This window comes from Leptomonas pyrrhocoris (genome assembly GCF_001293395.1).
Source record: "Leptomonas pyrrhocoris isolate H10 chromosome Unknown, whole genome shotgun sequence".
NCBI lineage: Eukaryota > Euglenozoa > Kinetoplastea > Trypanosomatida > Trypanosomatidae > Leptomonas > Leptomonas pyrrhocoris.
Window position 1 is genome coordinate 223806 of NW_015438376.1, and position 27548 is coordinate 251353.

The 27548-nt window shown below is 56.0% G+C and overlaps 13 protein-coding genes and 1 non-coding gene across 25 annotated transcripts; all 14 read left to right on the forward strand.

Annotated features, from left to right (window-relative positions):
- Window positions 1-12: 12 nt before the first annotated feature.
- ABB37_07740 (hypothetical protein) lies at window positions 13-1533 on the forward strand (the record flags this gene model as incomplete). The annotated part of the gene is made up of 1 exon (XM_015806478.1): window positions 13-1533. The coding sequence occupies one exon, from the start codon at window positions 13-15 to the stop codon at window positions 1531-1533; it is 1521 nt and encodes a 506-aa protein (XP_015654842.1).
- A 1261-nt stretch (window positions 1534-2794) lies between these two features.
- Window positions 2795-3665, forward strand: ABB37_07741 (putative 40s ribosomal protein S4; the record flags this gene model as incomplete). Its single annotated transcript, XM_015806479.1, has 1 exon — window positions 2795-3665. Exon 1 carries the CDS (start codon window positions 2844-2846, stop codon window positions 3663-3665), a length of 822 nt encoding a protein of 273 aa, XP_015654843.1. The 5' UTR covers window positions 2795-2843.
- Window positions 3666-4837: 1172 nt separating this feature from the next.
- On the forward strand, window positions 4838-5688 carry ABB37_07742 (putative 40s ribosomal protein S4; the record flags this gene model as incomplete). Of its 2 annotated transcripts, none has more annotated exons than XM_015806480.1 (1): window positions 4838-5688. In XM_015806480.1, exon 1 carries the CDS (start codon window positions 4867-4869, stop codon window positions 5686-5688), a length of 822 nt encoding a protein of 273 aa, XP_015654844.1. In that variant the 5' UTR covers window positions 4838-4866. The 2 variants fall into 2 exon arrangements, with proteins under 2 accessions (XP_015654844.1, XP_015654845.1); XM_015806481.1 differs by having other exon boundaries at window positions 4846-5688.
- A 753-nt stretch (window positions 5689-6441) lies between these two features.
- Window positions 6442-8231, forward strand: ABB37_07743 (nucleobase transporter; the record flags this gene model as incomplete). The annotated part of the gene is made up of 1 exon (XM_015806482.1): window positions 6442-8231. The coding sequence occupies exon 1, from the start codon at window positions 6684-6686 to the stop codon at window positions 8229-8231; it is 1548 nt and encodes a 515-aa protein (XP_015654846.1). The 5' UTR covers window positions 6442-6683.
- Window positions 8232-9469: 1238 nt separating this feature from the next.
- On the forward strand, window positions 9470-10102 carry ABB37_07744 (hypothetical protein; the record flags this gene model as incomplete). Its single annotated transcript, XM_015806483.1, has 1 exon — window positions 9470-10102. The coding sequence occupies one exon, from the start codon at window positions 9470-9472 to the stop codon at window positions 10100-10102; it is 633 nt and encodes a 210-aa protein (XP_015654847.1).
- A 1593-nt stretch (window positions 10103-11695) lies between these two features.
- On the forward strand, window positions 11696-12361 carry ABB37_07745 (putative mitochondrial hypothetical protein; the record flags this gene model as incomplete). Of its 3 annotated transcripts, none has more annotated exons than XM_015806484.1 (1): window positions 11696-12361. In XM_015806484.1, exon 1 carries the CDS (start codon window positions 11804-11806, stop codon window positions 12359-12361), a length of 558 nt encoding a protein of 185 aa, XP_015654848.1. In that variant the 5' UTR covers window positions 11696-11803. The 3 variants fall into 3 exon arrangements, with proteins under 3 accessions (XP_015654848.1, XP_015654849.1, XP_015654850.1); XM_015806485.1 differs by having other exon boundaries at window positions 11698-12361; XM_015806486.1 differs by having other exon boundaries at window positions 11705-12361.
- Window positions 12362-12898: 537 nt separating this feature from the next.
- Window positions 12899-15223, forward strand: ABB37_07746 (putative adenylosuccinate synthetase; the record flags this gene model as incomplete). 4 transcript variants are annotated; one of them, XM_015806487.1, is made up of 1 exon in its annotated part: window positions 12899-15223. In XM_015806487.1, the coding sequence occupies exon 1, from the start codon at window positions 13139-13141 to the stop codon at window positions 15221-15223; it is 2085 nt and encodes a 694-aa protein (XP_015654851.1). In that variant the 5' UTR covers window positions 12899-13138. The 4 variants fall into 4 exon arrangements, with proteins under 4 accessions (XP_015654851.1, XP_015654852.1, XP_015654853.1 ...); XM_015806488.1 differs by having other exon boundaries at window positions 12908-15223; XM_015806489.1 differs by having other exon boundaries at window positions 12931-15223.
- A 2203-nt stretch (window positions 15224-17426) lies between these two features.
- Window positions 17427-17950, forward strand: ABB37_07747 (outer arm dynein-like protein; the record flags this gene model as incomplete). 4 transcript variants are annotated; one of them, XM_015806491.1, is made up of 1 exon in its annotated part: window positions 17427-17950. In XM_015806491.1, the coding sequence occupies exon 1, from the start codon at window positions 17588-17590 to the stop codon at window positions 17948-17950; it is 363 nt and encodes a 120-aa protein (XP_015654855.1). In that variant the 5' UTR covers window positions 17427-17587. The 4 variants fall into 4 exon arrangements, with proteins under 4 accessions (XP_015654855.1, XP_015654856.1, XP_015654857.1 ...); XM_015806492.1 differs by having other exon boundaries at window positions 17437-17950; XM_015806493.1 differs by having other exon boundaries at window positions 17439-17950.
- Window positions 17951-18644: 694 nt separating this feature from the next.
- On the forward strand, window positions 18645-20456 carry ABB37_07748 (putative mitochondrial hypothetical protein; the record flags this gene model as incomplete). Its single annotated transcript, XM_015806495.1, has 1 exon — window positions 18645-20456. Exon 1 carries the CDS (start codon window positions 18759-18761, stop codon window positions 20454-20456), a length of 1698 nt encoding a protein of 565 aa, XP_015654859.1. The 5' UTR covers window positions 18645-18758.
- Window positions 20457-20906: 450 nt separating this feature from the next.
- Window positions 20907-21658, forward strand: ABB37_07749 (putative calmodulin; the record flags this gene model as incomplete). 2 transcript variants are annotated; one of them, XM_015806496.1, is made up of 1 exon in its annotated part: window positions 20907-21658. In XM_015806496.1, exon 1 carries the CDS (start codon window positions 21086-21088, stop codon window positions 21656-21658), a length of 573 nt encoding a protein of 190 aa, XP_015654860.1. In that variant the 5' UTR covers window positions 20907-21085. The 2 variants fall into 2 exon arrangements, with proteins under 2 accessions (XP_015654860.1, XP_015654861.1); XM_015806497.1 differs by having other exon boundaries at window positions 20937-21658.
- A 486-nt stretch (window positions 21659-22144) lies between these two features.
- ABB37_07750 (putative mitochondrial hypothetical protein) lies at window positions 22145-23151 on the forward strand (the record flags this gene model as incomplete). Its single annotated transcript, XM_015806498.1, has 1 exon — window positions 22145-23151. Exon 1 carries the CDS (start codon window positions 22189-22191, stop codon window positions 23149-23151), a length of 963 nt encoding a protein of 320 aa, XP_015654862.1. The 5' UTR covers window positions 22145-22188.
- Window positions 23152-23296: 145 nt separating this feature from the next.
- On the forward strand, window positions 23297-23368 carry ABB37_07864. The gene has a single exon. It is a non-coding gene; the product is annotated as a tRNA-Glu (tRNA).
- Window positions 23369-23592: 224 nt separating this feature from the next.
- On the forward strand, window positions 23593-24899 carry ABB37_07751 (putative mitochondrial hypothetical protein; the record flags this gene model as incomplete). Of its 2 annotated transcripts, none has more annotated exons than XM_015806499.1 (1): window positions 23593-24899. In XM_015806499.1, the coding sequence occupies exon 1, from the start codon at window positions 23718-23720 to the stop codon at window positions 24897-24899; it is 1182 nt and encodes a 393-aa protein (XP_015654863.1). In that variant the 5' UTR covers window positions 23593-23717. The 2 variants fall into 2 exon arrangements, with proteins under 2 accessions (XP_015654863.1, XP_015654864.1); XM_015806500.1 differs by having other exon boundaries at window positions 23648-24899.
- A 477-nt stretch (window positions 24900-25376) lies between these two features.
- ABB37_07752 (putative mitochondrial hypothetical protein) lies at window positions 25377-27432 on the forward strand (the record flags this gene model as incomplete). Its single annotated transcript, XM_015806501.1, has 1 exon — window positions 25377-27432. Exon 1 carries the CDS (start codon window positions 25609-25611, stop codon window positions 27430-27432), a length of 1824 nt encoding a protein of 607 aa, XP_015654865.1. The 5' UTR covers window positions 25377-25608.
- Window positions 27433-27548: the final 116 nt, after the last annotated feature.

A 27548-nucleotide genomic window follows, 5' to 3' on the forward strand; every position in this document is an offset into this window, starting at 1 on the left:
CGCGTAATCGCCATGTCGCAGAGCACCGAGCCACTCCCCGTGCGCAAGCTGTGCTCGTGCAACGCCGTTCTCTGCTCTCCCGAGGAGTCCACGACGGCGCCCGGCACGGATCTCTTTGGCGTCATTCTGTTGAACAGTCCCGCCAACACCGCCGCTGACTTTGCCGAGTACGTGCGACTCTTTCAGCTCTATCGCGGTGGCGGCGGCGGTGGCAGCACCACGGGCGGTGCCGCTCCAAAGAACACGGCAGCGGAGGGCACATCTCCGTACTTTATCTGCGTCGACGGGGCGTACGCAGCGCTGAAGCGGTACTGCGCGACGCAGGCGGCTCCGTCGGCCACGAAGGAGGGCGCGGAGGCCGACGCGGCAGACGCCGTCGACAGCAGCGCTGCGGTCATGGCGATGCGGCTGTGCGATGTGCTGATTGGTGATATGGACAGCCTCTCACCGGCGCAGCTGCGGAAGGTGGTGGCGGCAGCGGCGGGTACGGCGGACGACCTCCGTGCCCCCTCCTCCACACCGATGGAGGGCCCGCTCTTTCACGAGACGGTCGCCACCATTCCGGTGGCCCTGCTCGAAGACATCCGCCAGCGTCGCACAGACGCACTGCGGCGCCGCGGCAGCCCCGATGCCACGCCCACGGCACCGTCCGTCGACACGCCGGTGGTGCTGCCGATTGCGTGTCAGCTTTCGACAGACTTTCATAAGGCGATCGCGCTGCTGGAGCGTCTGCGCCGGCTGGAGCAGGGCAACACGGAGACACTCACAGAGGATGAGCAGGCGGCCTACTACGACAAACGCGCGGAGGAGGCGCACGCGGCCGAGGAGCTGATGAAGGCGTGCGATGCGCAGCTCGAGATCGCCTGTGAGGAGTCGGCGCGACTCGCCGACGGCGACGCGCAAGAGATCGAGCGCTGCCGCCGCCTTATTATGGATGTTTCACCGTCGACGTCCTCGACCGTGCGGACGCGGGTACTGCCGAACGTGGCTGTGTTCGGCGCACTGGGCGGCCGCTTTGACCACGAGATCGCCACAATGGTCGCCGTCATGCGCTTCGCCCGCGTCTTTCACGTATTCGTCGTGAACGTGTACACCGTGCTCTTCGCGTGCTGGCCGGATGGCGTGACGCAGCTGCTGATGCCGCCGTCGTGGTCGCAGGAGGGCAATCTGGCGAGGGACTTGAGCGGGGTGGAGGAGGAGGGCACGGCCGCGGTGGAGCCGTACATGAGCGGCATCGTCCCTCTGGGCCCGCTGCGCGAGATGGAGACGACGGGCTTCTTGTGGAACGTCGTGAAGAACCGCCGGGGCTGCTACGGCGGCTTCACCGGGGTGGAGCAGTACCGCTTTGCCTTCGACGGTCTTGTGTCGAGCTGCAACAAGATCTCATCGCGCCTGGTCACCGTGGACGTGCGACCGACCACGTGCGACACCTCGAGGCCGTCGTGGGACCCGCAGGCGCCCTCTGCCAACCCGCCGACGATGCTGGTTCTGGGACGACCCAAGGCAGCTAGGAAGAAGGTGACATCAGCGTGAAAAGAAAGAAAAAGAGAAGAGAAGAGAAGAGAGGAGGAACGCAAGATCAAAAGATGTAATTAAATCGGACTGTCGCGGGGGAGAGGGTGCAGCACAGCAGCAGGAACAAGAGGCAAATGACGATCCCCAGGTTTATTATCATTATTATTTATTTGTTCTGTCTTCTGTACTCTCCTGTTGCACTTCGCAGCGAGGATTGTCTTGTCCATGAACAGGTCGGTCCTTTTCTTTTCCCTTTCTTCCTTCCCCTTCCATCGTTGGGGTTCGTTTGCCGCTGGTGTTTAGGTGTTCAGCGACGCGGTCCTCTGCATTTTTCTTGTTTATATTATTTTCTGCTGTTGAAGAGCAGGTGGAACCGTGCGTGGTTACACGATCAAAAATAAAGAGCGGGTTCCTCCTCTTTGCTGTTGTTCTGCGTCGTGGACTGGCTGGCAATTACTAATTATAGTTTTTAAAGTAAACGAACGCGTTGTGTGTTTTCCTCTCTTTCATGGGTGTGTGCGTGCATACGGCACGCGTTGATGTGAGCGTGGCACGCGCGATGCAGAAACTCAAGAGTAAGAGAGAGAAAAATATCGCCTCTACCCTCCCCCCCCCTTCCTCCCCGCCTTCTCTGTATGTTCTTTTGTTTTTCTTTCTTATCATCATAATAATTGAACGGGTAACCCTCTATTTACCTCTCCTGTTGCCGGGCTTTGTCCAGCTTCGACCTCGATTCAAAAGTAATTAAATATACCTATATATATACTGTATGGTAACGCAACTTTGACAGGTAAAATAGGAGACAAAAGGAATCTATAAAGAAGACAACTACAAGCGAACGATGCGGGATATTTTTTCCTTTATCTATTTTTTCCACCGCACGTTGATCCGCTGTCAAACATGAATTGCAACAGCAATAAACAAAAAAGGCTTATGGCGCGCACTGCGGGTCGAGCTTCAGAGTCCTCCTTCCAAGGAAAGAGCCCTCCACGTCTACAATTTCAAGTAGCCGTACAATAGTAATTCTATAGTAATCCCCCGTCGTCGCGTGGAGTTCCATAAGGACCCCGTCTCTACGGCTTAAAGTCCGATGAGGCCAAAACTGCTCTCCATACCGACGTAAGCGCTCTCCATGTGAATATACTGCTGCCTGTAGAGCTCTTTCATAATCACCCTCCTGTTTCGTCCCACGGCCTCTCCTCTGATCTTTCGTTCTGCATTCATTCAATCTGCTACGCAACCGTTGTGTGTGTGTGTCTCTATACATTTCTGACGCTGCAGGAACGATTTTTTTTTCACCCGGTACCTCACTCCTTCTCGTTTTCAAGATGGCCAAGAAGCACCTCAAGCGCCTGTACGCGCCGAAGGACTGGATGCTGAGCAAGCTGACCGGCGTGTTCGCTCCGCGTCCGCGTCCGGGTCCGCACAAGCTGCGCGAGTGCCTGCCGCTGCTGGTGATCATCCGCAACCGCCTGAAGTACGCCCTGAACGCGCGCGAGGGTGAGATGATCCTGCGCCAGGGCCTGGTGCACGTGGACAACCACCCGCGCAAGGACGGCAAGTACCCGGCCGGCTTCATGGACGTGGTCGAGATCCCGAAGACGGGCGACCGCTTCCGCCTGGTGTACGACGTGAAGGGCCGCTTCGCGTTCGTGAACGTGTCGGCCGCGGAGGCGCAGGTGAAGCTGCTGAAGGTGGTGAACCTGTACACGGCGACGGGCCGCGTGCCGGTTGCCGTGACCCACGACGGCCACCGCATCCGCTACCCGGACCCGCACGCCGCCATCGGCGACACCATCGTGTACAACCTGAAGGACAAGAAGTGCATGGACGTGATCAAGAGCCGCCAGGGTAAGGCCGTGATCGTGACCGGCGGCGCCAACCGCGGCCGTATCGGCGAGATCGTGAAGCTGGAGCGCCACCCCGGCGCGTTCACCGTGGCCCACCTGAAGGACGCATCCGGCGCCGAGTTCGCCACCCGCGCCGCCAACGTCTTCGTGATCGGCAAGGACCTGAGCAACCTGCAGGTGTCCGTGCCGAAGCAGCAGGGCCTGCGCATGAACGTCATCCAGGAGCGCGAGGAGCGCCTGATCGCCGCCGAGGCCCGCAAGACCGCCCAGAGCCGCGGTGTCCGCAAGGTGCGCAAGTAAGCGTCATGACGCCTGAAGCAGACGCGTCAGGGGAGAGTCTAGGATGATTTGCCGCGAAGCTTGCGGACGACGTTGTGAGCCGCCAAGACAAATTTAAAGGAAGAAAAAGAGGAAAGAATGATTCAGTAGCCTCCGAAGGTGCAAAGTGCTGTAGTGACCGCGTCTTGGACGTGGTTTCCACCGCATGAATCACGTCGTGCTGCATATTCTTTCTCACAGTTGTTCTTCTCGCATTGTCGCGGTAGTTTGCACCTTGTGCTGCTCCTCTGTTGATCGTTCTTCTTGTCTCTCCGTGTGCTTCCCCCGCCGGTTCCTCTCTTGGTGAAAGAATGATTTGTTTCCTCTGTTTCTTTTTCTTTTCTTTTTTTCCCCCGTTTGCTCACGACCAGGATCATCCGCTACTGAAGTGCCCAACAACGTGGAAGAGCCATGCGCCTGTTGTGATCTTTCATTTCTACCTTTAAAAAAAAAATGGTTAATATGAAGCGACTAACGGGAGAAGAATGCTACCGCAGGTTTTGGAATGCTTCTCTCTGTGTGTGTGGCTTCGTTCTCTTGTTGCTGCTCGCTTTTTTTCGCCTTTGCTTCGCATCTGGCGGAGCTGCTCGTCGCGGCCCGGCCTACGTGCCGTCCTCTGCGACGGAGCCCGCCGGTGCGCCACAGGCAGTGTGAGGGCTACCCCTGCGAACAGCCCTTTTCCTTTTCCTTTACGAGAAGGAGAAGCGTCCTGCACGGCTTTCTTCTCTGTCATTGTCGGTATATGTTTTCTTTCTCGCCTGTCGGTGTGTGCGTGCATGCCTTATTGCGCGTCGGAGGATGCTAGAGACAGAACGGTGAGCGATGCTGCGCTGTCGAGGCCGACTGGTTCGACGGACTCTTCCGCTCCTCCGTTGTCTCTCGCTCTCTGCCAACCGCACACGGCCGGAAATGCAGGCGTGCACTCCTCAGGCGAGAAAGAAGGCGAAGAGCAAGTGAAGATGGGCCACTGTGCGTCCGCACAGCACGGCGGCAACACTCTCGTGACGTCCAATGCACGCCACAACGGATGTGTCCACGTACCTCCATCAACGTTTGCTTCCTCGTCCTCCTCCCCTCCCCTTCTCCCTTCGTGAATGGCGATCACTGCAACTATCATCATGTATGATTCCTTCTTCATTATTACTGCTGTGAAAAGAACATCAGTTGAACTCTCGTTCTCAAGATGGCCAAGAAGCACCTCAAGCGCCTGTACGCGCCGAAGGACTGGATGCTGAGCAAGCTGACCGGCGTGTTCGCTCCGCGTCCGCGTCCGGGTCCGCACAAGCTGCGCGAGTGCCTGCCGCTGCTGGTGATCATCCGCAACCGCCTGAAGTACGCCCTGAACGCGCGCGAGGGTGAGATGATCCTGCGCCAGGGCCTGGTGCACGTGGACAACCACCCGCGCAAGGACGGCAAGTACCCGGCCGGCTTCATGGACGTGGTCGAGATCCCGAAGACGGGCGACCGCTTCCGCCTGGTGTACGACGTGAAGGGCCGCTTCGCGTTCGTGAACGTGTCGGCCGCGGAGGCGCAGGTGAAGCTGCTGAAGGTGGTGAACCTGTACACGGCGACGGGCCGCGTGCCGGTTGCCGTGACCCACGACGGCCACCGCATCCGCTACCCGGACCCGCACGCCGCCATCGGCGACACCATCGTGTACAACCTGAAGGACAAGAAGTGCATGGACGTGATCAAGAGCCGCCAGGGTAAGGCCGTGATCGTGACCGGCGGCGCCAACCGCGGCCGTATCGGCGAGATCGTGAAGCTGGAGCGCCACCCCGGCGCGTTCACCGTGGCCCACCTGAAGGACGCATCCGGCGCCGAGTTCGCCACCCGCGCCGCCAACGTCTTCGTGATCGGCAAGGACCTGAGCAACCTGCAGGTGTCCGTGCCGAAGCAGCAGGGCCTGCGCATGAACGTCATCCAGGAGCGCGAGGAGCGCCTGATCGCCGCCGAGGCCCGCAAGACCGCCCAGAGCCGCGGTGTCCGCAAGGTGCGCAAGTAAGCGTCATGACGCCTGAAGCAGAGGATAACCAGGTGGCGGGGCGAACGGCGCTCTCTGCCGCTTCCTTTGCTGTTCTCGCTCACCCGCGTTTGGGTTCGCTGACTCTTCAACTGTTTTCTTCTTATAGTGATTTTCATTTCTACAAATGATTTTACACATGAATCAAAAATCAAACAAAAAGAAATGCTTGCAGTTCACTGCTGCAACGCGCAAAGGCACCTGCGGGGGATTTCCTGGCAGAACACGGACAGAGAGGCACGAATGCTGAACCGAGAGAACAAATAGTTGAAGTGGAACTCAGCTTTCGGTGAGCCTGTGCTCTCGTGCTGCGCAGCGGTAAAGCTGATGTGAAGGCGACGCAAAGAGGGAGGGGAGACATGACGACAGCAGCCGTAGAGGTAGGCGCTTCCTTTAGCAGCCGTTCCTTGTCGCTCTCCGTATTGTCAGTAGAAGGACGTGCCGATGAAGAGGAGGGAAGGCTAAGTGCTCTGCCTTTTCATTCTTTTCCGGTGCCTTTCCTCTTTCGCGGCTGAGTCCTTCGGTGTTGCCGTCGTCGTTGGTGTTCCCACCGCCCGAACCTCGCGACTGCCATTCCCGCATCTCCACTCTCCGCCCTTCCCCTTCTTCGCTTTCTCTCTCCCTCTTGGCTTGTTGTTGTGTGGCTTGGTTGTTTCTTTGAATGGTGCTGTTGTGGATCACCACCTTCACTGCGATTACCCCCCCCCCAAACTAATACATATATTACAATTGGTTAGTACGATATTTGCTTCGTGGTTCTCCGCCTTTCTTTTAAAAGTCTCTCTCTCTCACTAGTGTTTTCCCCTCCCTCCTATCCCCGGCCTTTCTCCTCGTGTCTTTCCTTGCTTCCTTTCCCTTTCCTTTCGGCTAGTCGCGTAAGGGTTTTTTCTTTTCGACTTCCCAGGCCTCTTATCATCTTGATATATATATCGAAGCGAAAGAAACAAAAGGGCGTAAAGCGAGACAGTCACGGAAAGATGGGGTGCATCTGCGGTTTCTCCTCCTTCGCGGAGGTGTACGTGTACATGACGTGCATCTTGCTGGGTATCTCGATGCTGATGCCGGTCAACGCCCTCACTTCCGCCCCGTCGTACGTGATGAACTACTATAAGTACGTGACAGGTAACGAGCACGCGACGCCGAACAGTCCGGTGTTTTGGGCGAACATCCTCACCTTCTACAATTTGGCTTCTGTCGTGACGCAGGCCATTTGCGGCCCGACGGTGCTCACGCCGTGGTCGCGGAAGCTTTCCCTGACGCTTCGCTTCACCCTCGCCCTCTCCCTCATGATGCTGGAGCTGCTCGTTATTTTGGTCATGCCCACCGGGCACGTCTCGCAGACGGGGGCGATGGTGTCCTTCTTCATTGTGACCATCGCCGCCGGCGCCGGCAAGTCCTACGAGGAGGCGACGTGCTACGCGCTCGTCGGGACGATGCCGCCGAAGTTCATGTCCGCCATCATGTTCGGCTGCGGTCTCTCCGGCGTCATCGCGTCGATACTGCAGTGCATCATTAAGGCGTCCATGAAAGACGATTACGACTCCACGCTGCATCAGGCGTACATCTACTTCAGTCTGGCGCTCGCCTTCATGACGGTGGCCCTCACCATGGCGTTGTCGCTGCGGTGGAACAGCTACGCGCAGGAGAAGGTCGGCGAGTTCCGCGCTCTCCGGCGGGCGCAGCACCAGCAAGAGGAGGAGGGGACGCAGGAGAAGGATGCGCAGGCCGTCCGCAACGCCGAGCTGCACGCGCTCGACGAGGGCGTGCGGGATACGTCAGATGAGCGCCAGCCCTACTACGGCGAGGCGACCGCGGCTCAGCCCACCGGTGAGGTGTACGGAAACATCGTGATGGACGACAAGAACAAGGAGGAGAAGCTGCGCAACAAGGCCGCCGGCATCGACGGCAGCGACGAGGGCACGGAGGATGATGAGGTGCGGGTGGTGCGCGGCGATGCGGTGGCGGACGGCGACGACGACAGCAGCTTCGATGACCGCAACCTGACCACGTCGCAGCAGATGCAGCGCACCAAGGCGTGGCCGGTGATGAAGATGATCTGGCCGGTGATGCTCGCCTGCTTCATTAACTTCTTCGTTTCGCTTTTCATCTTCCCCTCTCTCATCATCCCGATTGACCGCGAAGACAAGTGGTTCGCAACGATAGCGATTCTGCTGTACAACTGCGGCGATGCCAGCGGTCGCTTCTCGTCCTCGCTGCGCTTCCTGTGGCCCTCTCGCAAGGTGCTGCTGATTGGCTCCTCCTGCCGCTCCATCTTCATTCCGCTCACCTTCCTCTGCATTTACAACTACATCCCTGGTCACCCGGCCCCGTACGTGTTCATGGCACTGCTCGGCCTGACAAACGGCTTCTTTGGTGCTTCGGCGATGGTTCTCGGTCCGATGGACTCGCGCCTGCGCACGGAAGGCCAGCGCGTCATGGCTGGCCAGCTGATGGGCGTGGCGCTGCTCTGCGGTGCGTCGGTGTCCGCCCTGCTGGCCCTGCTGGTGGTCCTCTTCATCCCCTAAAAAGGCGGAAAAACAGTTGTGGATGAAGGAGAAGAGGAGTAAAAGAGACGACGTTAAAGAAACGTGAGAGGAGAAACGAACGTATACAAATATAAGTGTATATAAGTATATATATTTATATTTATATATATATATATATCTGTATAGATGAGAAAGAAGATCAAGGATGCAGCGGGGTGTTCGGAAATGGCCGCCGTTGCCGTGTTCGCATGCGTTTTTTTGCTTCTTTTTTAAATTTCCACAGCTTTCTTTTTGTTGTTGCTATTATTATTATTTTGGCGTTTGTTGCTCGTTATACACACAGGCTCAACCCAGATTATTATTATTATTATTTATTTCTATTGTTTCCTTCCCTCTCCTTTGTTTTCTCTCTTCTTCGTTTTTATTTTAGCGATGTCGCGATTTCCGCGTGCGTGCGTGTGTGTGTGTGTGTGTCGAAGCCCGAGGCACGATAGAGGGCTGAGAGAGCACTCCTCCGCCAACGGGGTCTGACATTGATAAATAAATCTATCTACATATATATATTTCTTCGTCGCTTTGGAATTTTTCTTCTGACTTCTTGTTTTTGATTTTTGATAGTTTTTCTTACTTTCCTTAAATGTTGAACGTACTTTTTTCCCCTTTCCGCGGCTCTGTAAAAAGCCAGCGGTGCTTTCTTGTCTTGCGGGTGTGTGTGTGTGTGGTATGTATGTATGTGTTCTCTTCTTCCCTCTTCCTCTTCCTCGTCCTGTTGACCGTTTAAAGTACTTCTCTTGGCATTCTTTTTTTACTATAATTACTATTACTAGCTTAAGCTATTTTTGTTTTTGTTTTCACGTTGATGTGTTTTCTCTGTTGTACACAGCTGCTGCTGCTGCTGCACTTCTCCTAAACAACAACAACGAAGAAGTAAGGAAAGAAAATACGGAGAGGAGTCAGGTGTCTGGAGTTGACCCAGAAGACATATACATATATACGCGCACGCAAATGTCCTCACGTCGTTTAGTCCTTCTTTTTTCTCTCTCCTTGCTCTGCTGCTGCTGCTTACTTGCTTTCACGCCGTTGAATTGATCCTCACATGAGAGGGACAGCGGCTCGCGAAAGAGAGAACGAAGAGAGAGCCAAGTGATGTGATTTGAGGACTCGCGTGGCAAAGCGGTTTTAAAAACAAAAACAAGAATAATGATAGAAAACACCAACTCAACAGGAAGGGTGTTTTGCTGCCACTGTGTGTGTGTGTAGCACCCAAAACAGCATTCATGAAGTGCAGAGAGGTGACAGAAACACAGAGAGAGAGAGAACGAGGGAAGCCGCTCGACAAGTGCGGTGCGGCCCCCACAATCTCCCAACGCTGCTGCTTTCATGCTTTTTTGTGTGTGGTAGTTACCGCGAAGGCAGCCAAAGCTGATCATAGTAGAAACGTTAAAGAAATACATATATATATATATCTGCACTTTAAAGCATTACTTCTAATTACCCGTTCAATGAACTTGAGACGAAAGGATACGAAAGGAGAACAACAGCAGACACTTCTTCTTTCTCTTTTCTCTTTTTCAAGTTTACACTCACCCGTTTTCCTGGCTGCGCTTTTTCTTTTTCTTTTCTTTGTTTTCTCCGTGTATGTGTGTGTGTGTGTGTGTGTGTTGTACGATAAGGAGAGGGCCACGAGGTGCAACGCACGTCTTCGAGGATGGCACCGGCAGCGTTCATCACCGCACTACGTACGCCGTTGGCTCTGCAAAGCTTGCGGCAGTGCATATAGCAAGCAGGGAGCGAAGGCGCAAACCAGCGCGAGTGACCTTCCCTCTCCTCTTGATACATTGATTGCAAGCGATGTAATCAGCAATCCAGAGGACTCCACACCGTCAAGGACCGGAGTACAAAGGAAATAAAAAGAGAAGAGCAGCGCAGAGCATTTTATTGTTAATATTGTTTTGATGCAATAACTTCAAATAATGACGAGAGGATTATCTTTCTCTCTCTCTCTCTCGATTTATATAGAGGTGGCGGTTGGTCGAGCCTCAAGGATCGCAGAGCTACACAGAACAGTTGATCGTCTGTGTGGGAAAAAATACTTTTAATATATATATATATCTTCTATTTCACGTGTTTCGCTCGCCTCTTTTCTTTTTCTCTTTTTTCCTCTTCAGGATTCTTCAGCGGCCTCGTCTGCGTTCTTTCAGAGAGAGAGAGAGAGAGAGAAGGTGGTATTTCTTTCTTTTTTGGAGGTTTATCTGTTAACTATTTGTTTTTTTTTTGCTAATGGTGAAAGTATTGTTCCTGTTCGCGGTAGGGAAACTGCGCTGCTTTCATAAACAGATGATTACAAGCATGGAAGACGAAGATTTAAAGAGAAAAGGAAAATATCCACAGGAATGGAGCCGCCTACATGCACAGCGAGGTGCATCAACAGTGAGCGAGCGAGAGAGAGAGAGAGAGACCGAGAGCACCAAATACAGAAGACGTCTTTCCTCCTTCTCTGTTGTTGGTGGCGGCTCTCCACCTCTTGAACTTTACCCCCCCCCCTAAATCTTTTTGCTTCTCTTTCGTCGGTAGTGTACTGCCATCGGTGCGCAACAAAGATTGTTTTGGGTGCTTTCATTCCATATAGCTCGTTCGTCTTCTTGTTTTTTTTTTTTCTCCTTCTCATTTCTGCGTGTTATATATATATATATACGTCTTGTGCTTGCTGATGGATCACGTTTTGTGTGTTCCTCTTATCCCTTCTTCTTGTTTCCTGTGTCTTTTTTTTTTTCCTCTTGTGTGTGCTCTTTTATTATCATTATGATTTGCGGCTCTGCGAGATGTGCTTCATCCATGCCACCATTCGTATTATGGTTACTATTATTATTATGGTGTATGGTGCTTCTGTTTGGTGGTGCTCGCTTCGCAAGGTAGAGCCGAACAGCACAGACGCGAATACACACATGCACACGTATATATATGACGACAGACATACACGCTGAGTTGAGTTGGCGACGGAATGAAAAGTACTCGCTAATTGAATCAAGGTAAAGCAAAACGTTAAAGGAAAAAATACAGAAAACAGTGAGAAAGAGTAATGGAAGATGGCGCGCTGCTTCGCCGCATGAAATATCGCGTCTGCGCATACTGTATGCGTGGTGGAGGCGCGAGAAGGAGATGGGAGTAGGCAAAAAATACCGGTCGGGGAAGCCAGGGAAGCGCATCGAATGCGGTGTGCCTAGGCACACACAACGAGTGCCCTGCTAAAGAAAGTCACTCCTGCCTTTGTTTTTTTCTTTCTTGCCCTCTCAGCTTCCTTGTGCTTCAAAGCCAGAACACAAGAGAAAGGGTGTTGCCGCGCGCATTGAGGACGTATACAACATGGCGCGTTGGCGTATCTTTGTTTACCAGCTCCCGAGTTTCCTGCCACAGCTTAACTGCTCTTCTCATTCAACCTCCTCCGCTTATCTTCCTTTTTATCTTCTTCGCTTTTTCACTTCGGGCCCACACTTCCCTGTTTGAGAGGGAGAAGGTGACGTACACGTAGTGGTGGGCACTGAGGGCGGACTCTGTCTCTCCTTATTTCGTTTTTTTTTTCTGTCTTCTCTACCCAGCCGAGGGCGACAGGAATGCTGCGCTTCACGTCCGCCCGCTTCGCCAGTAAGGTGACGGCGGGAAACGCGAAGAACCAGGCCGGCTCCCCGCGGAAGAAGGCCAAAATATTCCACGTCATCCCCGGCACCCCGGTGACGCCGATAGAGAAGCTAAAAGAGCAGCGACGTCGCTTCGGTCAAGATCGATACTCCCGCCAGCCGGAGTACCGCCCGGGCCGCAACGTACGCATGGACCCCAACACCTTCACCCTCTACGCCACCACGAAGGGGGTCATGACGATCCGCACCTCGCGCATCAACCCGTCCTACAAATGGCTGGACGTGGAGCCGGACATCCAGAAGGTGTCGCGCAGTCAGCAGATGCGGGCGGCGCTGGCGGCGCGTGGAAAGGCGTCGATGATGGTCCGAGCAAACCCGCACTACGCGGCGGAGTTGGATCATATAGAGGAGCCGCACTGGCGGGAGCGGGTGATGACGGTGCCGAAGGCGACGGAACGCTTTCAGGACCCCAATTTGCTGTCGCGCGGACTCGTGCCATCGCTTCACCCGCTTAGCCGATACACCTACGAATAGGCACACGCCCGCAGAAGGGCTAGAGTCTTCACATAGTAGCACTGCGCTTTTGGGTCTCGCGGTGCGCGTGTGTGCGTGTGTGTGTTGTTTCCGCGGCACGTGGTCGGTAGCCATCTGCGTGGGCGTCTTGACACTGCCGTCGGCTGTCAGCTGGTAGCGCGCCTTCCGCAGACATACGCGATTGCCGTTATTAGCGAGGCTTTTTTAGTTTGTTAGTCTGGCTTGGTCTTTGGCTATCGTTGCGGCGTGTGTGTGCTTTTTTAGAGGTTTGCTTGTTTTAGCGAAAGAAAAAAAATGCAAATGCAGTAACGGAAGGTTGTCGTGCGCGACAGCACGTGCCCACAACGCAATAGTTTACGCACCCAAGTCTTGCGTGCAATGTGCTGGATTGTTTGCCAAAGAGCACCCGTGTTGTTTTCTTCGTCCTCCACCACCACCCCTTCAACTGCATATACACACACACACACACACACACACGCATGCTTACCTTTTTTTTTAATCGTTAACGACTGCATCTGCTCCTTTGTCTTCCTCGTCAGCATCTTTAGCTGTTCTTTTACACTCACAATAAGAAAAAAAAACTACACTTCAACACTTTTAACAGTACATCCGCACGCACCACCGCGACGTTGATCGGCAGCCTTCTCTCTCTCTCCCTTTCTGTTTTCATCACCAACCACTACTTGTGAACGTGGCCAAATACAGAAGTACTATACGAAATAGCAACCACACAGCGTCCATCTCCCCACCCCCCACCCCACCCTCTCTCCGTTAACCATGCCTATTCGTCGCTACGGTGGCCGCTACAACAACTCCTCCGCCGGCGTCGCCGGTGCGCTCAAGGAGGAGGCGAACGCCCCGCCGTCCGACGTGGCGTCGTCGCAGCGCGGCTCCCTTTACCGCGATCCCCTCGCGGAGGGACAGGGCAACGGCGCGTCTCAGCAGCAGCACTACGACCAAAACGGGACGGACTCCCGTGAGCAGAGTATGGAGGTGGAGGTGGAGGTGCAGGTGGTGGATGAAGGCAAGGGGCGCCGCTCCGCCGCGTCGATGTCGCCGCCGAGTTCCGGCAAGGCGCCGTGCGGCTACACCTTCCCGACAAATGACCGCCAGAAGGAGATCTACGACGCCTTGAAAGACATGCGTCCGCTGCCGGAGCTGCAGGAGCCGCGCCAGGTGAAGGAGTACACGGAGGCCTCCATCGAGGACTCGCTCTACCAGATTATCGAAAACAACGATGTTATCATGGTGGCTGGGGCCTTCTTTGGGGACGAAGGGAAGGGCAAGACGGTCGACGCTGTCGCCCACCACCCCCTCTGCACCTGCATTGCCCGCGTGAACAGCGGCGAGAACGCCGGGCACACCGTCTTCGACAAACGCGGGCGCAAGTTTGTGTTCAACCTGGCTCCGTCGGGGCTGCTGTCAGCGGACAAGCGCAACTTCGTTGGGCCGGAGTGTGTGATGGACCCGATCAGCTTTCTGGAGAAGGAGGTTCGGCAGCTGGTGGACGCCGGCATCGACTACCACGACCGCCTCTTCATCGGCAACGTGTGCATTGTCACGCCATACCACAAGCTGCTCGATCTGCTTGGGTCGGCTCCGAACTCCTCGACGCTGAAGGGCATGGCCCCCGCACACGGCAGCAAAGTCATGAAGCGCGGCATCCGTCTCGACCACATCTTCAACGACGAAAAGATTCTGCGTCAGCGCCTGGCCCAGGACATGGACACCTACCTCGGTCTGCTGCGGGTGAACAACCTCACAGACGAGGACGTCGTGCGGCGCTGCCAGAAGGAAAACGGCGACGGCGTGACGCGCGTGCCAGACTACGTCATTGACTTCGCAGCGGCGGAGGACAAGATTGGATTCCTCGCGCAGCTCTACCGCGAGCGCGTGCGGGAGAACCCCGACTTCCCGCCTCGCTGCGATGTCATTCACGAGCTGCGCAGCGCCGTCTTGCGCGGGGAGAAGGTGCTGCTGGAGGGCCCACAGTCCTACTGGCTCAGCAACGCCCGCACGAAGTTCTGGGAGAGCACGACGTCGGCCGACACCACCGCGGCGGGTCTGCTCGCTGCCTCGCAACTCAACTTCCAGCAGTTCCGCTCCGTCGTGCTGAACGTGCACAAGGCGCCGGGCTCCAGCCGCGTTGGCATCGGCGCCTGCCCCAGCAGCTTCGTCCCGCAGGACTACTTCAGCGCACAGAACATCAAGACGTTGCGTGACCTGCCCCCCTCCGCCTGCGTCAACTTCGAAGCAATCCAGCACCAGCTCTTCACCAAGGGCTTCCCATTTGCGGCGGACAAGACCCGCCACAACGGTATTCTGCGCCCAGTGGAGTACTCGGATGAGACGGGCGATTACAGCATCGGCGTGGCCATGGCCATCACCTCCGCGCGGCACCACGGCGAGTGCGGCGCCGTCACGAAGAAACCGCGCGTGTGCGGCTTCTTCGACTGCGTCCTGCAACACGAGGTGAACAGCGTGCAGGGCCCCTACCTCACCATCTCCGCCCTGGACCGTGGCGACGAGTACGACAAGATCGGCGTGACCATCGCCTACGTCTACTACAGCCCGGAGGGGAAGAAGGTGGACGTGAACGGCTACGTGTACAGGAACGGCGACATCATCCGCGCCGGTGACCCGGTCCCGAGCGAGGCCGCCCTCTACCACTGCCACCCGATTGTGAAGCTGATCGATGGCTGGCGCGACAGCCCGATCGCCGCAGCGAAGCGACGTCGCGGCGCCCCGCTGCCGCACAGTGTGTGCGAGTTCCTCTCAACGATTGAGTACTTCACGGGGTGCAAGGTGCTCTCGATCGGCAACGGGCCCAGCGGGGACGACATCATCTACCTGCGTCAGTAAGATGCTTTTTTGTGCTGTTGTTGTTCGTTGTTGCGGACGGACAGGAAAGGTGGCGACGAAGGGGGCGACTCTGTGACGGGGACGCGACGCGCGTTGATGCGTCGCGCACACCCCCACACAGGCGCACTTCCCCCCCACCCCCACCACACACACACACACAGACACACAGAAAAGAGAAGAAACGCAAGGCTTTGCTGACTGCAAGCGCTGCAGCCAAGCGACTCTCCAAAAAGAAAAATGTAATAATAATAATTGGAACAAGACGGTGGATGGCGGCGAACTCTGTGGTTCTTCCCATTTATTGTTAATTGCTACTACTATTATTATTATTTCATGTAGAAACACGTACGAGCCAAAAAGAGACGAAAGGGAAAAACGAAAAAAAAATATATAAAACTGTCTGACATGTATGTCATGAACAACCGTGAGACCAATTCAAAGAACTCTTTTCTTTTTGCGACCCTTTTTTTTGTTCTTTTCAACCCTTATTTTGTTTACTCGTCCCTTGTGTGTGTGAGTGTGTGAGTGTGTGAGTGTGTGTGTTTTGTTGATGTTCTTCTTCTCCTCGAATGCAAGCGTTTGGTAACTCGGGTAGAGTTCACCTGCAGGCTTGTACAACGTGACAAGCAAGCACCCTTTTCTTTCTGTTGTTGTTGTTTTCTAATTTCTTTATTATTATTAATGTTTACGAAGCTGTTACTTCATGTGTGTGTGTTTTTGCCCTTTTATGTATCGCTCTAAACCCTTCTTTTTTATTCTCACCAACGTGTCGATTCGATTCTCTGTTCTCTTGTTTCTTTATTTGTTTTCTTTCCTCTCTCTCTCCCTCCCCCCCTCCTCCTCCCTTCTCCTTTTCCGTCCTCTTCTTGGCGCCCGGTATGCATGTTTACATATACGGGTGGGCTGGGTGTGTGTGCTCGAACGGGCATCGAATTCTTCTCCATCCGCTGTCGTCGCCGGGATTTGTCCTCTTGCGGGCCTTTCTTGTGGTCTCCGTTGGCGTCTGTGGGCTGCACGTGCGCCGCACGCCCCTCTCCCGCCACGCCCGCGGGAAACGGTGAAAAGAGGAGCGGCGCAGACGATGCTGCAGTCGATGCTCGCAAGACAAAATGATCGAATAATGAATAGAAGGGAAAGGAGGGAGAGGAGGGAGGGAGGGAGGGGGATTGGTAGAGCAGATGCAGTACATGCGCCATGTAAATTAAAAAGAAGAAGATAAAACGTGCAACAATATAGGCTAAGATTTGTAGCGACGAGTACGGCCGTGAGACATCTCATCGTCGTCCATGGACACCCCCCGCCACCACCACCACCACACACACGCAAAAAGACCTCTCTGCCGTGGTCACTCTTCCACTGGACTTTTATTGTCTGATGTTTTCTGCATCTTTATTCTTCTGTTTTTATTTTCTGTCTGCGTCCTCGCTGGGAGCGGGCGTAGCTTCTCCTCAAAAAAAAAAAGGGAGGAAAAATGATTTGGTGTAGTAATACAGCTTTTTGGGGAAAGAGACCAAAGAACGCAAAGCGACGAAGGACGGAGGGGGACGCGTGAACCGGAAAGAAGCGGGAAAAGCAAGTAAGATGTGTGCAAGTGTGCCTCCGCGCGTGTGTGTGTGTGTATATATATATGTGCCTTACTTGCCCTCTTCCTATGAGCTATTTCGTGGCTGGTGATAGCTGCTGCACGCCTTCTCTCACCGTCATGAACGAAAAGGAAAAAAAAATTAAGAAGAGGAACGTCGCAGCGCAAGAGGAGAGATCCGCATGCAGCGAAGGTGCGGTGTGCTTCTCAATGCTTCCGTTTTCTTTTTTATTCTCCTCTTGGCGGCGGATACACGCATGAGAAGGAGAATTCCTGCTGCTGCTGCGCCATCGAGCGGGGTCGGCTGTATCAATTCCCGTTGCCCTCTTCTGCACACACATGCGCTGCGAGCACCGCGTTAGCAATGAAAGGGAGGAGGAGGGGAGGTGGAGGGGCGGCCACAGCAAAAGCAGAGCGTTGCGTCCGAAAATCACTGGAATGAAAGATAAGGCGAAACGAATGCGTTGCCGGTGCGTCTGCGAAGCTCTTCCTGATGAAATCACGGTAGTTCATGCCGCCTCCCCATTCCACACCTCTCTCTCTTTCTCTCTCTCCCCTTCCTATTCCTTCTGTCCCCACTTTTTTGTACTACTGTTCCTGTCGCACACTTCCTCGCGTGTGAGTGTGTGTGAGAGAGTGTTTCTCCCTCTCTGCAATTAGAAGAGAAAAGGAAGAGAAGAAAGAAGACGTATGCGCAGGGCTACCACATATTGCCACAAGTTTTAGTTGCTTTTGAAAAAAGGATATATATTTATTATTATTGTTATTACCCGCGCATCTAGATGACAATGGCCGATTACGACACGGAGGACAACCTGGACCAGAACAGCGCGCTGAGTAGTGACAGCATCCAAGAAGACGTGAGCAACCTGCTGCGCAACAAGCTCGCCAATGAGCAGTGGAACCCGGTGAAGGTGGACGGGTGGGTCGAGGACGTCGTCACGTCCGTTCTGAAGGAGCTGGCGGAACTGAAGAAGCCGTACAAGTATATCGTGACGTGTGTCGTTATGCAGCGCACCGGCGCCGCGTTGTCCACCGGCTTTATTAGCCTGTGGGACAACACAAAGGACGGCATGGTGCACGTACCGTTCGAGAGCGACTCCCTCCACTGCTTAGTAACGGTATACTTCCTCAAGAACGACTAACACACACGCACGCACTCAGGGAGAGGAGGGAGGCGGAGATGCGAGGTTTGTTTGTCGTTTTTCTTCACTGCTGTCGTTGTGCGGTGTCGGTGTCAGCGATTGATGTAAAGTGACGGTGTAGAGAAGCCCGAGGACGCGACAGTGTAGGCGGCAGCTTTCCAGAGCAATGCGCGGACCGTCGTCGTCGTCGTCGTCGGCAGTTAGTGTCGTTGGCGTAATCACGCCTTTTTGTTGCTCTGTGTGTTTTCTCCCTGTTTGTGTTTGAGATGTACATACGCAGTCTACTGCGGCTCAAAGAAGCAAGAAATCGAATTTAAAAAAAAGATGGCGGGAAACACGCACACACACTCTCGGCGGAGCACGTACAAACGTGACAGCACGCATCCGCTTGAAGTACGCGCAGCGAATTGCTCTTCTTCTTTTCTTCCTCTTAAAATTCACGCTCGACAAATGCGCGAGTTGATGGGGTTGCTGCTAAGAAGAAAAGAAGCGTTGAGAGACAACCAAGGGTAAAGAGCCAACAAGTTGTGTTTCACTGTTTCTTGTAGACAAAGAACTGACACATTTGTCCATCTTACAACCTTCCACCCCCACACCACCCCTGATTGAGGTGCAACGTGCGCGTCATCTTTCTCTTTTTCTCTCTCCTCTTATATATCTATCTTGTGCCTTCCGTCTCCGTTCTGCCGATCTCAGCGGGCTTGCTGAGTAGCCCGATTCGATGGAAAGCGCAGCCACGACTTTGCTAAAATTTAATTACGCTCAAGAAGAAAGAGAAACGTTTTAGGCTACACTCACAGTTGAATGAATGCGGCCTTTTGCGAACTCGTCATGTAGCGTCGCCCGTTCTGCTGCTGCTGCTGCACGTACTCCTCGTGCGCTGCGTCGCTGCTGTGCACGCCGCGGCTTTTCCTCTCTGTCCTCGGTCCTTGCCGTCGTCTCTCGGCTTCCACCCGGACCACCCCACCTTCGACGCGGCGGACTGAAACTTCCTCACATTCACCGGTGGACGACAAGGACGGGCGCGCCGACCACGCACGCCGCGCGGTGCTTCATTGCCAAGTCGCCCGACGCGAACAACGGTCTCCACAGCAGCGGCGACGAAGAAGGATCACTCGACAGTGCGAAGGAAGGCCTGGACAGCGCAGAACTTCTCTTTCTCGACGACCTCGCTGAAGGTGACACAGGAAATGCAGCAGCACCATCGGCTTCGTCGTCGTCCTCACGCACAGCGCCGCAGACGGAGCCGACCTCCGCAAGCGCACGGGCCGCCCTGCAGCAGCGCCGCGAGCTCTTTGCCCGCTGCACCGACCTGCACAGCGTCGTTCACGAGGAGGTGCGCGCCGAGGTGGCGCGGGACATGAAGGACGGCGTGGCGGCGGTGCCTCCGCTGGCCCCGGCCGGGTGGCGGGTGCTGCACCCGTCCGGCTCCAGTTACTTCACGATGACACGGGTGGAGACGGGGTACTACGCAGATGGGCGTCACGGGGCTGCATCGACAGTGACCGACTCGACGCCGCGCTATCAAAGTGTGCGAGATATGATGACCGGCAGATCAGGCGCACCGCGGCGGTCGCGTGAGAAGGTCTCCGCTGCCCCGCAGCGAGGAACGCATTTTCTTCGCGGGAATGCTGCTAATGCCGGTGATGGCGCTGGCCGGGTGCGGTACGCGCGCTCCGACACTCACATCACTCTCTTCGCGCCGTTTCGCACGCTGGACCTGACGCTCTACGACCCCCACGTGGACATCTGCGAATGGGCCCGCTTTGATGTTTTAATGCGTAAGACGAGACCCGCCACGGCAGCAGAATCAACCTCCACCGCCAACTCTCGGCATGCATCATCCACAGCCGCATCGTCGTCGTCGTCGCGTGCTTCACAGCAGCAGCCGTCAGTAACACCGCTGCAAGGGCAGCAGGAGATCTGGGATGAAGGACGGTGCATGTTTCTCCGCCTTGCCTGCGTGAACAGCGAGCTGCGCATTCGGTCAGTGCAGTTTGTGTCGAACACGCTGGCGCGTGCCCTGGAGGAACACGCCGTCTTCGGCAAAGGGGAGCCGCTCTACCTCGAGCTGCTGCGGCGACAGCGTCGCGAGCGGGCGGTGGCCCAGGCGGACGGGAAGACTCGCTGGCACACCACCGTCTCCCCGCTGAACGTGTTTGACGCCCCACGGTCGTCGGCGTCTCCCGCCGCTGCGGCGGCATCGACGCTCCTCGAGGACCCGCTTCTGTCAACGGCGGCGGCAGACGGTGCGAGTGTGCTGACGTCGCAGTTCGACCGCAGCGGCGAATACGCGCGGACCTTCGCGTACGCCGGGCCGTACCTGACGGAGCTGTCGAAGGAGCTGCGTGAGGCGTTGCAGGGGTACGTGATGCTGCATCTCGGGATCACGAGCGAGGTGGCCGAGTACGTGTGTCAAATGCAGTTTTTCCTGGAGCAGGAGGAGTACATTGCGTGGTTGGCGCAGTGGGGCCAGCTAGCAACGACGCTGCGGGGAGCGCTGTAAAACGAAGGGAGGCGGGAGAGGGGGAAATTCCCTTTTCTTTTCTATGGTTGTCTGCGCCTTCACATACAATAATAATCCATCTTATCATCGGCTCATGTTTGCTGGGTTTACAAGCTGAAATAATACTAAAAGGCATCTCGTAAAAGACACGGGTTTTTTTGGCTTTTGTTTTTTATTCAAGCGTGTGACTCCGAAGACGGAGCGCGCTGCTCGGCGGCACAACGTCACGCGGCATCTCTGCGAGCTGCAGTTCCATTGTGATGATATATTATTAATATTATTAATATTATTATTATTATTGCAGTGAAGAACTCGATGAAGCTGCCGGGAGTAATTGGCCGGCACACGTCGACGCAGTGCAAACACAAGAAGCAATTCAAAATGCACGTACATGAGCGGCTACCACGCAGTGATCTCAACTCGCTCACTTATACACACACACGAATGAAAAGAATTCTCATTCTTTCTCTCCCACTGCACAGCAGTGCATTCACGGCGTCGCTTGCCTACGCGGAAGCACTGCGCTTCTCCCACTTACTTCTTCCATTTATACGCAAGCCATCACACGCAGAGAACGGCAGCAAAGCAACATAAAAGACCCCGACCTCTTTCTGCCCTCCGTGACAGCGATGGACGACATCCCTGAAAATGACTTGCAGGAGTTCAAGGAGATCTTCGACCTGGTCGACACCGACCACACCGGCGTCATCTCCGTGCAGGAGCTGCGCAAGCTTATGGCCTCGCTGCACCTCCGCCCGACGGAGCAAGAGCTCGCGGAGTTGTTTGAGGAAGCGCACGCCGTTGTCGCGCCTGGCACCGCCGCCGCTGCCGCAACTCCGTCCGTGAGCCGCAACCCAAGCGTCGTCAGCACGTCCACCAACAGCGGCGATAACAAGAACTCGACGAACAGCAATAACAGCAGTGCCGGCCGCACGATCAACTTCACACAGTTCGCGAGTATGATGGCCCGCCGTGTGCAGTCCGAGTACAGCGCGGAACAGCTGCGGAATGCGTTTCAGCTCTTTGAATCGCCGGATATGCCGGAGGGCTTTGTCTCGACGCGGGTGCTGGCGCACGCTCTGCGGACCTACGGCTCGCAGAAGCCGAGTGAGGCGGAGGTGGAGCGCCTCATCGCGGCGGTCGATCCGGAGCGGCGGGGACGGATAAACTACTACGACTTCGTTGACTTGGTCACGAACTAGAGAAGAAAAAAGGCGGAAAGGGCGGCCTCACCCAACAACGTCAACGAGGCGGAGGAGGATGGCCCGACAGCTTTGATTTCTCTTTCTCGTGTTCTTCTTCTTCTTTGAAGCCGGTAGGAAACAACTTGCTTTTTGAGATCACCGTTTGTTGTCCCGCCCCTTTCTTCGATTATCATGTACATAGATGCTCAGCTACTACCTCCGTCATTGCACAGTGAACGTAAAAAGAAAATACTTGCAACGAGGAAAGGCAATGCCCTTCATTGTCAAATGCATCCCAAGTGTGTCGCTTGTGATTCGCAGAGCAGGGAACGGAGAGGGAGTGCGACAGCAATGCAATGAAGCGCAGACGCCTGGAAATTGGGTCGGCGTGGCAGCTTCGACGCTTTACCTCTGTTTCTGTTTTTGTCAAATATGTGTATTGACACCTCTGTGCTACTCCGCCTCTTCGATTGTTCTTCTATCCCCCCCCCTTTTTTTTTTCAAAGAAAACAGTTCGTTTAGCGAGCAGCAGTCGAAAGAATCCAATAATGCCGCCGACGGTGCCGCGCGAGTGGGTCAAGAAGGTGCGTGCTAAAACACCGCAGCTGCTCGAAGTTGGCAAGCCAGCCCCGAAGGCGGTGCTGAGCTTTGGCGGCTGCGGCTTCCTCGTCACCTACGCCCTCGGGGTTGCGCTCTACCTGCAGCAGGAAAAGAAGGAGTTCGTGGCGAACAGCTTCTTGCTCGGCGCAGGGTCGGGTGTGCTGCCGGCCATTGCCCTCGCCTGCGGTCCTCGCGCCGTCAACCTGGAACAGGTGCGCGACTTCATCGTGAACAACCGGTTCGTCGTGACGGACGAGGAGAAGCGCATTGAGGTGCTGGCGGCCGGCATCAACCAGCTTCTGCCGAAGAACGCGGTGGACCTGGTCAAGGGTCGATTGGCGCTGACGATCGGGTTCTCGAACAAGGACCCCGGCTACATGACACAGGCGAAGGAGAACATCTACTTCGGTCACCACATCGCCGAGTGGACGGACTTTGATGACCTGGCGCAGAACGTTATCGCGGCGACGGCGCCCAACACGCAGAAGCCCTGCATCTTCCGCGATGCCGACAACGTGCTGCGCGGCACGATGATGTCGCTCAGCAGCGAGCTGGATCAGTACTGCCGCCACGTCTACATCCACGGCTACGCGGGATACCGCTACAACAAGAACCAGGCGCGGCACAACATCATGTTCGGCCGCCACGGCTACCTCGGCAACACACACTTCACGTTTCCAAAACAGGTAGTCATGGCGTTTGCGCCGCTGCTCGGCGGTGACGCCCGCAAGGACGACCTTCTGCAGGCGTACGACGTGGGCTACAACGACGCCCGCCGGTACGAGCGGTGGGAGGAGGACCCGTACTACTTCGCCAAGGCCGACCGCTCGCCCAGCGACGACTTCAACTTCCGCAACTTACGGGCGAACTTGTTCGGCGGAAAGAGCGCGTCGGAGCGCTTTGAGTTGTAGGCGTTGCGCGGGTGTACACCTTTTGCTACTGCTATTGTATCGGGTAGGTTGGTATTGTTTTGTCTTGTATTGTGTGTGTGTGTGTGCGACAAGGTCAGCGCGCTGCTCTGCACCAAGACCTGGAAAAAGTCGAAACGCTATGCGTTCCGGTGTGGTATAGTGGATAGAACAAGCGGCTCTCACCCGCTAGACCCGGGTTCGATCCCCGGCACCGGAAACTTTTCCTCGGTTTCCCCCGCGCACCGCAAAAGTAAAAGAAGACAAAGAAAAAAGAGAATGGCGGCCAAGGCGGCACCCCACAGTTGAAAGAAGCTTATGGAAGGAGGCAAATAGAAAGGCGAGCCCTTCTTTCTTCCGTGCGTTATTCGTCCCTTTGGATGCACCTCTCGACTCCTCTATTCCTTTTTTTTTTCTCTCTCTGTGCGCGCTGGCCGCCTGGAAAGCACGCACACCGCCACTATATTCATTACTATTATTATTATGACTGCTTCGTCGAAGATTCACTTCTGGAATCGCCCCCGCTTCATCGAGAGACTTCTTTCCTCCCCCGGCAGCGTACGCCCACGATGCGGCCGCTGAAGTTGGCATCGAAGCGATTCACGGCGAAGACCGTAAACCCCTCCGCGGCGAGTCAGCTCATCATCGCCCATGGCCTGCTCGGTAACGCGATGAACTGGGCCACGGCGGCGCAACGCCTCGTCGAGCACCCGACGCTGCACGATAAACTGCGCTGCGCGCACGCACTGGACATGCGCAACCACGGCAGCAGCCCCCACAGCAGCAACCACACGAACGCCGCGCTGGCCTCGGACGTGGAGGCGGTCGTGCTGAGTGAACAGCAGGAGCTGCACCGTGCCTTTGCCGACCCGGCCGCCTGCTCCACGCACAATTCGATCTTGATTGGCCACAGCATGGGTGGCTTAGCGGTGGCAGGGACGCTGCTGCGGCGCGCCAACGAAGATCGTCTCCTTCCGCAGAGCGCGGACGAGTACGGAGAAGATTCGGCCTCGCGTTTTGGATCGTGGAGTGCGGATCGGCGCCGTGGCTGCTCAGCAGCTATGCGCGCGGTGAACGACGAGTTCAGCTTCGCCGCCTCGCAGCCGATTGCGGATGTGCTGTACAACAACGCAGCGGCGGCGGCGGCCACGAGCGGCATCGCGAGCCGCATTCCGCGTCTCGGCCGCGTCTCTGGCGCCATCATTGTGGATGTCACCCCGACAGTGCGGCTGGCTGATCGGCGCAGCTCCGCCGACAACGTTCCCGCAACGCTGCAGTGCATGACCGCGGTCGACCTCAGCGCCATCCACAGCTACGAAGACGCGCACAAGGAACTGGCCCGCGTCGGCATGACGGACAAGGCGATGCGCGACTTTGTGGCAACGAATATCGTGCTGAGCCGGGGTGACAAGTCGCAGCCAGCGCACTGGAAGTGCAACTTGCCGGTGCTGGCCGGAGACTATGGCAGCTTCCAGCCGACCATAACAGCGTGGTACACGGCGGCGGCAAAGGCGGCGGACGCGCACTCTGCCGTGCTCACGCCCCGTCGGTGCCCGCTGCCCGTCTTGTTTGTCTTTGGGGAGAAGTCGCCGTACAACGAGCCGGAGCACCGACGGCAGATATCGACCTTCTTCTCCAACGCCACGCAGGTGGTGGTGGAGGGGGCTGGTCACTTCGTGCACTATGAAAAGACGAAGGAGTTTGTGGAGGCCGTGGCGCCGTTTATTGCCTCTCTTACCGCGCACCCCTAACCCACTCCCCTCTGTTGTTGTTCATACTGCTTTGATTTGTTTTTCATGCAGGTGGGTGACTTACCAAAAGAGCTGACCACGCCACGCAATACGTGTTGGTGATGGAGGGAAGCTGTGCTTTGGTGCCTCGTTTAACAACAGGTTTAATATAATTATATTTACATTTTTCGCAAGAGAGAGAGAGAGAGAGAGCGACTTCCGTTAGTAATGAGCGCCTTCGGTGCTTTCCTGTGTCGTCTGCAGCGATGCACGCACAGTGGCCGTAGCAGGAGAAGGGAAAAGGGAAGAGAATACCTGCATCAACCACTGGGACGCGAACACTCGTGATGACCCTGTTTCTGACGCCAGGACGATATGCTGCAGCTTTCTCAGTGTTTGTACTATTATTGTTGTTATCATTATTTCAGCCTCCGCTCCTCATTTATTCGTGCTGTTCCGTTATGTTTCTCTCTCTATCCCTTCTCTTCAACACGCAATAGGTCAGGTTCCACATGTGAGCACTCTCTTCGCCGTCCGTCGTTGAAGACTTCGGCTAAACAACAAAAACAGTACCATTAAACATTCCTAACGTTTCTTTTCTTTTCGCTCTGCCTGCGGAAGCAAGAAGACGCATATCCTGCTGACTTGTATTCCTGCTTGACAGTATTATCGGCAGCACCATCAATAACACTTAAAACAAAAAAAGAAGCAAAGTAAAGTAAAGTAAAAAATGATGGACGACGACACACCGACGGTGCTACACAAGCGCTTCATGGAGCTGCTGCGGGTCTCCGGCCGTAGCCCCATCCGCGTCTCTCAGATCGCTGCGATCTTGGGCATCAGCCACGACGAAGGCCAATACGCGACGCTGCGAGACCTGCTCTCCCACAGCCATGTCATCGACTACGACGTGGCGCAGCAAACGGTGCGGAGCATCCTGCCGCCGCACAACGAACGCGAGGACGAGGATGAGGCTGCGTTGCTGGCGCTGAGCGATGTGGACGTGGTGGGGCACGGCGGTGCCGCCGCAGCAGCAGCACAGGCGCGAGCGCATCATCACCAGCGACGGTCAAACAGCCGACACCCGCCGATCAGCCGCGGAGTGGCTGGCGGGTACCCGTCCGACACGGGCGCCATCGGGCCGAACAACGACGGCAACCGCAGCTTTGCGGGTATGTCGCGCCGTCGTGCGCCAGGTGGGTGGAGCAAGCCCGGTCAGCGTGCGCTGGAGGAGGCGGCGACTTACCTGGGCCCGGTGGGCCGGGTGGGCTACGTTTGTGTGGCGGACGAGCTGCACCTGGGTAAGCTGGAGGCGTACTACCGTGCGCAGGGTTACTACACCAAGTTTGACTTCGACGTGTTGCACGTGCGGTTTGCCCAGCCGCCCTCCATTGGAAACGTGAAAGTGGAGGCGGACGCGACGGCGCCGAAGGAGGCGGGGCGGCGGGACCGGGACAAGGCGCCACGTCGAGCCGCACCACCTCCACGGCATGAAGACGGGAGCAGCGGCATCGCCCTTCCTGGGCACAACATGCAGGGCACCACCTTCTCGCACGAGAACAACAGCGATGGCGGGACGCAGCCGCAGAACACGGACAGGAGTGGGTCACCGCACTCGCACGCGAGCTCACAAGGAGTGCGCACGGCGGCGGGCACCAGTCCTACCCGTCGCGACTACGGCAGCACGCGCAACATCGGAGCCGCCGACGCTGAGGGCGGCGAGGCACCCGCGGCATCCGCGTCAGCCGCAGCCGCTAGCTCTGCTGCCAGCAACGTGCGTGTCCGGCACGGCTTTGACCTCTTCATCTTCTCCTACGGTGCCGTGGTTTGGTGGGGGTTCGATCAGCGCTACTTCAAGATCGTGGAAAACGACTACATGCTGCCGCACAGCGCCATCAGCCACTGCATGACGAACCGCTACACGACGCAGTTGGTGAATGAGAACTACCCGGTGTGGTGCACCTACAACCTGGCCCGTCGGGACACCTTAGAGGTGGAAGACGACTTCAAGGCGCGTCTGCGCTTTGACCACTTCGTTATTCCGTACAGCCACGGCGAGGTGGCCACGGGAAGCGTGCTCATGCTCTGCGCGTCGCACGCACTGGCCCAGTCGGCGAAGATCGACTACATTGAGCTGCAGGTACAAGAGCTGGCGGACGGCTGCTCCCCGTTGCCGCGAGAGCTGCGCGAAAAGGGCAGGGTCAGCATCACGGAGCGGCGGCTGCTGCAGCTGCGCGGCGAGGTGCTCTCCTACCGTCTAATGCTGAAGAGTGGGTCCGATCTGCTGGATGAGCCCGATTTTTTCTGGGAGAATTCGTATCTGAAACCTGTGTTTCAGGCCACGAAGGAGGAGTTCGAGATTTCGGAGCGGGTGGAGGCGCTGGACAACAAGTTGGATGCGGCGAACGAGATCTTGTCGATGCTGGCGGAAGACTTCTCGCAGCGGCACGGTGCGCGGTTGGAGTGGATTGTGATTTGGCTCGTGTTTGTGGAGGTGGTGATTGGCGTGCTGGAGCTGCTGGTGGACATCCGGCCGTGGATGCACTCGAGGTAACGCCAGACGCGTTGAATATATATTCGATGTTGTTTAGTGCTGCCGGCGTATGAGTGTTTGATTTGATTCTCTTTTCTTCTTCTCTTCTTGTACGTTATTTTAACTACTCAGTTATT